The sequence below is a fragment of the Megalobrama amblycephala genome, linkage group LG9, assembly GCF_018812025.1.
Source record: "Megalobrama amblycephala isolate DHTTF-2021 linkage group LG9, ASM1881202v1, whole genome shotgun sequence".
In the NCBI taxonomy this organism is placed as follows: Eukaryota; Metazoa; Chordata; class Actinopteri; order Cypriniformes; family Xenocyprididae; genus Megalobrama; species Megalobrama amblycephala.
The window spans coordinates 24,297,132-24,304,683 of NC_063052.1; the positions used below are offsets into that span (position 1 = coordinate 24,297,132).

General features: G+C 37.1%; 1 protein-coding gene across 2 annotated transcripts; it reads left to right on the top strand.

Moving 5' to 3' along the window:
* The first annotated feature begins 983 nt into the window (after positions 1 to 983).
* On the top strand, positions 984 to 3,882 carry hoxa11a (homeobox A11a). Of its 2 annotated transcripts, none has more exons than XM_048202261.1 (2): positions 984 to 1,935; positions 2,741 to 3,882. In XM_048202261.1, exons 1-2 carry the CDS (start codon positions 1,329 to 1,331, stop codon positions 2,971 to 2,973), a joined length of 840 nt encoding a protein of 279 aa, XP_048058218.1. In that variant the 5' UTR covers positions 984 to 1,328; the 3' UTR covers positions 2,974 to 3,882. The 2 variants fall into 2 exon arrangements, with proteins under 2 accessions (XP_048058218.1, XP_048058217.1); XM_048202260.1 differs by having other exon boundaries at positions 990 to 1,944.
* Positions 3,883 to 7,552: the final 3,670 nt, after the last annotated feature.

Here is a 7,552-nt window from a genome sequence, read left to right on the forward strand (position 1 = left end):
ATCAGAATATCTTAAAAAGCAAGACAATTACACAGTGCAAACATTATGAACGTTGCACTAAATTAGGCTCATGTTACTCACCTCCCTCTGCGTTCCTCTGAGGCATGTATAGTACAAGGGGATTAAGGGTAATGCTGTGGAAAAGCGAGGCCTTTACCGGCCTAATCCAGGTTTAAACCCTATACGGTTAAACTCGTTTATTCTCAGGCCTTTCAAAAGTAAAAGAAGCATATTTGGGAGCTGCCGAAACAAATTGACACACACATGATATTTAAAAAACAATGAAAAGGTTGAGATAGTTTCCAGAATTTTGTATATAAAATAAGGTACCGGTACTGTTGAATTCTTGAATTGAAGTTTACATTATGTATCATTTATTTAGTATGTCAAATCTTTATATCGCGTTAACGCACAAAGTTGCCGCGGTGATACGTATCTGAAGGTAGCTCGTTAGTCCTTTATACATTAGTTGGACTTGGAATGAGTACTATTAAAAAAACTGAACGATCTAATTATTACGAATAATCATGTGCACTGATTTCCATGCGTAATCATTAACGCTCAAATGTCAGGCTATCACTGCTCGCTTTTTGTTGTGTCAAAACATAATAATGACAACAAAATAAGAAATATGATTGAAAGACTCTAGTGAATATATTTCTAAATGTTTTATAAGAAGTCTGGATTTCAGAAGCCATACACTTTTCTTAACGGCCTTTTTTATATTTAATTTTTCTTCGTTTTGATACCGTTTGTGGTAGGCCTAATACAGTAGGCTAATGCGAGTGAGCATTAAGTCACAAACAATGTGTTCCTGACATATCAACTTAAGAATATACTCTGGGAAGACTTTATATACATTTTTTTACAATTTCATTTAGAAATCAATACATCATAAAGACATCATAAATATTTTTCAGTTTAAAATATAGGGCCTATTCAAACATTCCTGTCAATCAAACACACTCCTGAATTTTTTTTTTTTTGTGTGTGTGTGTGTTCTGCCGCCTCAACATAGATCTTTTTTTAATCTTCACAAACTAGTTTTCACAAAGAGATTAGAAACTCATTCGTAATTCAGTCGAAACTGATAGCTTTCTCGTCAATATACAAACAGTGGGCGAGGATCTATCAATTTCTTTTCTAGATCACGTGACCCTGGCCTCAGTTGGACTGGACAGAGATGGATTTCCACGTCATCTTACGTCTCAAAATTTCTGCCTCTCAGATACCCCTACAACGCGGGTAAGAGGCACGCGCACATGAGAGCATGTTGTGGGCGTTGCGTATAGGTCTTGCTAGCCCAAGCTTGAAGCTGCGCGGGTACAATGATGGATTTTGACGAGAGGGTTTCCGTTGGCTCCAACATGTATCTCCCCAGCTGCACTTATTACGTTCCGGGTGCTGAGTTCTCCACGTTGCCCTCTTTCCTATCTCAAAGTCCGTCTTCTCGTCCCGTCACCTACTCTTACTCCTCTAACCTGCCTCAGGTACAGCATGTCAGGGAGGTTACATTCCGTGACTATGCTATTGACGCGTCCGGTAAATGGCCTCATCGGGGTCCACTGGCTCAGTGTTATCCGTCGGAGGACATAGTACACAGGGAGTGTTTACCAGCGGCAACGACAGTTGGTGAAATGTTCCCCAAGAATACTGCATCTGCGTATTATCACTCTACATCGAACTCGACCTCCGCGCACAATTTCTACGGCAGTGTTGGAAGAAACGGGGTGCTTCCTCAAGCTTTTGACCAGTTTTTCGACACCGCTTACAGCGGCTCGGACAGTGTAGCGAACAGCGACTATGCAGCTAGGGATAAAATGCACTGCAGCAAACAGCCAACGCCAGCGCCAGAGCAGGACTCCGAAGGAAAGGAGCGACAGGAGACCAGTAGCCCCGAATCTTCTTCCGGAAACAATGAGGAAAAGACTAACGGTGCGAGCAGTAAGTATGAGCTCAGCGAACAGTCATGCGAGAAAGTTTGCAATCTTGCCGCTCCTGTTAAATTTTTATATGCTGTTTTATAAGCGTATAAGGTTTATAGAGGGCCTGAGATTTTCCCAACAAAACCTAGGCTACTTATAAACTGTGAGAATCACGTGCTTGGAATTGAAATTGGCCATGAAAAGACTCAAAGCTAGCGCAATTTTAACTTGAACTTTAAAATGCGTTTAAGTGGCCGCAGTGATTTCACACGACTGCTTAAAACAATCAGTGTAACAAGCTTCTTGTATGTCTCTGGTAATTCAGGGTTCCCCCCCCCCCCCACTGGTTCAAAAAGTAAGCTATTATATTATATCATTATTATCAAGTAAGCTATTATATTATATTATAGTGTGTGTATATATATATATATATATATATATATATATATATAAATGTATATGTATATGTTTTTGATAGAAGAATATGTAGCTTGTAGCTTAAAAAGATTCTACTTATTGTTTTTGTATTTAATAACACTGACAACCATGTGTATATTATTAATAATGATAATATATAAATAATATAATGTTATATAATAATAGACCCATGTAATCATAAATATATAATATTCGTTTAAATTTATATATTTTACATTAACTAACCTCAATAATCTTAGCCTATAGAATATTTTATATATAATATTCTTATCTTTCATAATCTAAACCTACAGCAATGACGATTTTTATTTTTTATTTTTATTATTATTATTATTATTATTATTTTTACGTTTCATTTTATTTTCATTGCCTCTTAGGTGGACCCAGAGTTCGCAAGAAGAGATGTCCCTACACTAAATTTCAAATTCGGGAGCTCGAGAGGGAATTCTTCTTTAGCGTGTACATCAACAAAGAGAAACGACTTCAGCTCTCACGGATGCTTAACCTCACCGATCGCCAAGTAAAAATATGGTTCCAGAACCGGCGCATGAAGGAAAAGAAACTAAATCGGGACCGGTTACAGTACTACAGTACCAACCCACTGCTCTAGGACAAGGAAATAACAACAGATACATACAACTACCGCAAAAAAGAGATCGCATACGAGAGGTTATAGAGACTCAGCGGTAAACTTCAAGTTCGTGAAAAGGCACCATTCACTTGTATGCAATTACAGAGAGCATATATGACATTTAAATTCACATAATTTAAGTACGAATTGTTTTATGCTGGTAATAGATAATTTTGTGGTGGAAAAAATGATTTCATTTTAAGCTCGTGATACACATTAAACAAGCAGGCTATTTCTTCCCTTGCACTTCTGATGGACACGCGAAGATTGAGTGCAAATGGCTGAAATATTTGGGTCTAAACAAGGAAAGACTTTTGACAGGCCATTCCTATGGTATGTTAATTTGTGTGGAGGAATGTTGTACAGGTTGGCCTAATGACTTTGGTGTGACCAAATAGAAGAAAAACTGCTAGAGGCAGACTGCTCCCAGTTTTTGAATTATTTATTTGATTTGCCAGCAAATGGAATTTCCACCGTCGTTGTTGGTGAACTCTTTAAGCAATAACACTTTCTTCTACTGCCGTCTCGGGATTGTAAATTTAAACTCATTACAAGCAACTGTGTACTGATTATATTCTGATCATCAAAAGTTTTCACTTGTTGCAAACTCTGAACAAAGAGACTATAAGCTTATTGACTGCACGGAAAACAAACTCGCTGAATCTCATCCAGTCATAAACAAACATATCCGAACTTGGATAAGGTCCTTCTTTAGTGGACTCTTTCAGGCTTAATAACTGTTTTCACAATAAACTTATTTGCCCATATTATACTCTGCACCGAGATGAACATTGTCCTGGGGTTAAAATAAGGTTTGGCTTATTGTAATCCAGAAAACAATATGTATAACATATATTTCCTAAATTAAACAACCAAAGAGGTACAAAGTATATTTGCAGTACATCGTTGTCTTTTATATATACACATATATATATATATATATATATATATATATATATATATATATATATATATATTAGTTGTTGTGTACATATAGGCTACATTTTGCGTGAGCGTAAACATGCGCATTGTGTGCATTAATGAAAAACAATGTTTTTTGTTGTTGTTGGGTGTTATTTTTTTTCCCTCTTTTTTTTCTCAGGAACCCTCTCGGACCATGGGATAAAGCAGTTGTTACCTGACAGTTTTACCGTCACAGTGGTTACAGTATTTGCAGTTATCATCTGAATGTTTATGGCCGTACTCGTAGCGTTCATATATGGCAGCCTAAGAGCAATAAACTATAGTCACAGGGAAAAAGAAAGAAAGTAGAGAGTATAAGAGAAGGGTAGAGAAAGACTGAGCTTTATGGTTGCCTGCTGCAGAGCGACATGGCCTGGCTGGCGCATGCTTTGAGGCGCTGAGGTATATCCGTCTAATTACGGGGACATCCTCCTTGTTGCTTCAGCAACACGACCATAAAAGCTGTCTGCGTCTGGAGCATTTGGGCAATTGCAGTGTGGTGCCATAAACTGTCTGAGAACCAAGGTTATTAGCCACGATTCCAAGGGTACAGAGGCAAAAAGATATTGAGGGCCGCTTTCAGAAGTGCTCTTGCGCTTTCTGTTGTATTAATCTGTTTTTTTTTACCCCTGAAGCGCATTGTGCTGTTTCATCTGTTTTATTTTCTTTTTTTGAAACTTTGTTTGCCTGTCTATATTTACTTGCAATGATAACTGTCCCATGAGTAGGTTCAAACGGCCTCCATTGGGAGGCACTCGTGAGATCAATGTCATGGCCGTGGATCATGGACTGAACAGGAGGATTTGCAGATTCAAATCTTTAAAACGTCTTTGAAAAATCTTATATATATATATATATATATATATATATATATATATATATATATATATATATATATATATATATATTATTATTATTATTATTATTATTATTATGTATTCCAAGTCTTTCTAGGTCTATTCAGAGTCCAACTGGTTCAGTGAAACATACCAAATTCTTTGCAGGTGTTCCAACCGAACTCCCTTAAATTTAGAAAGTCACTAAAACATTCCACAACGTTAACTGCCTGGATCCAGAACACGCATTGAACGTCAACTCTTCTTATTATATTAAATATGATAGTGTAAAATATGAGGCTTTTAAAATTTCACTTTTACTACTGAATCAAAAAGTTTATGGCAAATGAACTATGCTCCGTCGTTTAAGAAATCCATTAAGGATATACAAAAGATACGCGTTTTCGCTCATATCTTTAAGCACAATTATTAAATTTACAAAAATGGCTAAGATAATTTATTGCCAGCTGTATTCAAGAATTTATTGTGGCCTCAGAAATGACGTAGGCCCTACATCGTTAATTCGAGCTTTCAGCGACGATTGAACATTGAGAATGTAAAAGTGAGTATGCTGTCTGCACATCTCTTTTTCTCTCCCGCTGACAAATTCCATTATGTAATTTGAAATGGTGTTTGTAATTGTGATACATAATCGCGACTTTCCGTAAGAGGGATTCAGTAACAACATGAAAAGGGTAGAGGAGGCGAACGGGTAGTGTTACAGTGCGTGTGGACTATTTGTCTCTGGTGCAAAATAAATGCTTCCGCTGATAGCAATAAAATGAGAGAACAAAAGTTCTTGGGTTTCTCTTACAGCAAACTAGATCTTGGGAATAAAGAAACGTGCAAATGAAAGGGTTGAGTTTACCTGACATTTCAACTTTGGTAGGTAGGCCTACTGCAAAGACACATCAAAGATAAGATTTAGATCGACAAATATTAAAAAAAGGAATAGGTCCAAACTGTTGTTATTTTGATTAGGACTGAAATAATAATGCCTTACACTGTTACATTAACTAATAATAAGGGCTAGATAGCCATTATTTATATTATTATAAATAAAAATATCTAGAGAGAGATAAAGAGTCATATGGTGGGATTTATGATTGTCTTTAAACTATAAGTTCCCTTTTCACGTTTATTTTTAAACTTGAATTTGAACAAGGCGTGTCAGCGTCAATCGGACAGCGTGTATTTTGCAACCCAAGAAACATTGTGTTGTCAGTGTTTTGTTTCTTTTATTTTGTTTTAGCATGTGGATGTTTTAAGGAAAATGAACAGGCCTAATAGGCCTATTCTTCGAGAATTGAATAGAACTGAGTCTGAGGGCGCCACTTTGTAATATGTGCACCATAAAATTTGACCCAAACATTATTCTACAAATACGTAATATTAATTAAAGAAAATAATAAACATTTATATTTTATTGTTAGCACGCACGCTACTCTCCCGATTTCAAGCTATATATGTTTTAAATAACCCCGAAAATCAGGCTATTGTGTTTCCTAATATAGCTGTTTGGTCGGCTTTAAGCCGTGTATTTCTTCAAACACTGAGGGTGAAAAAAAAGCTTGTGGCATCCCGCAATTTCACACATACACACGTTTTAGCTCCGATAATCTAGCTGCCCCACATGGTCTTCTCTGCAGTCCAAAAGTTGCTGCTACATAGACAGGTGACGAAGGACTGGAGGGGGTGTGGCTTTGTGTTTCTAGGCTTCCAGTGGTTGAAATGTGCGCACTGAATTGAACGAGGGCAACTTATTACATCCAGTTTCTCAAACGAAGTAAATGACTGGCCATACTTTCTCATCTCCAAACATGCACTTTCCGATAATGGCGCGTCCAGTTAGCGCAAAAGGGAGTAAGCGTAATTTGGATTCCTTAATTAATAAGCGGACTAAACCTGGCAGGTTGACCAGCATCAGCATCTGGAGTTTAGCATCTGACTTGGAAGAGGGATATTATAACCCAACAAAACTAAACATATGGGGCTGCCCAAACCATAAATGTGACCAGCAAGTGGTTTGGAGCAGCTCGTGTCGCATCGTAAATAGATTTTTACCTCTGTCCTCAGGACATCAAAGAAGATGGGCATGTTGTTCGAGTAGCGGAAGTGCACTAAAGAAGCAGCCAGCCACAGTGAGAGAGGAGTATGGCTCAAGGGATGCTTCAGGTTTATTATTATACACTATTAGGACATATCAGACGTCGAGCACTGTCTCTACTGTAGTGGCTGCTAATAGGCTACTATATTATCCAGGGAATAAGATGGAGATGGTATAGTGTTGTCAAAACGCCCGATGACAACGATGAGGAAGAAGCACAAGAAATAAAGCACGGTCGGGAATATGTCAAGCCTACAGAACGAGATATAGGAGTTTTCGGTTTAATGTGGCAAAGGTAAGATAATCCGTTTGTTATTGGTCTGCTCTCACCTTTAACTTTAAACTTAAAGCCATTAATATATGAATCTGGTGCAGAATCTAAATGAATGAATTAATTAATATAGTATAGGCTATTTCCAGATATTTCTTTTCAGAAAAAAACATCATAGGTAAATTGCTATCTGCATGGCTCAAGAAAAAAAGTGGGCCTACTAAAAGGCGTCGAAAAAAATACGATGTTAAATCATGTCGTACTATAGGCTAATGGATTACTAAAATAAAATATATTTAAAAAGAATGTCACTTTTGGTTAAAATTATTCTAAATCTATACAGAAATAAACATCAACTGTAGACTACTCCTGCTACTATCA

Coding starts and splice junctions, on each gene's coding strand:
- hoxa11a (XM_048202260.1), top strand. CDS start 1,329: ATGATGGATTTTGACGAGAGGGTTTCCGTTGGCTCCAACATGTATCTC. Junction 1,945..2,740: donor AAAGACTAACGGTGCGAGCA/GTAAGTATGAGC, acceptor ATTGCCTCTTAG/GTGGACCCAGAGTTCGCAAG.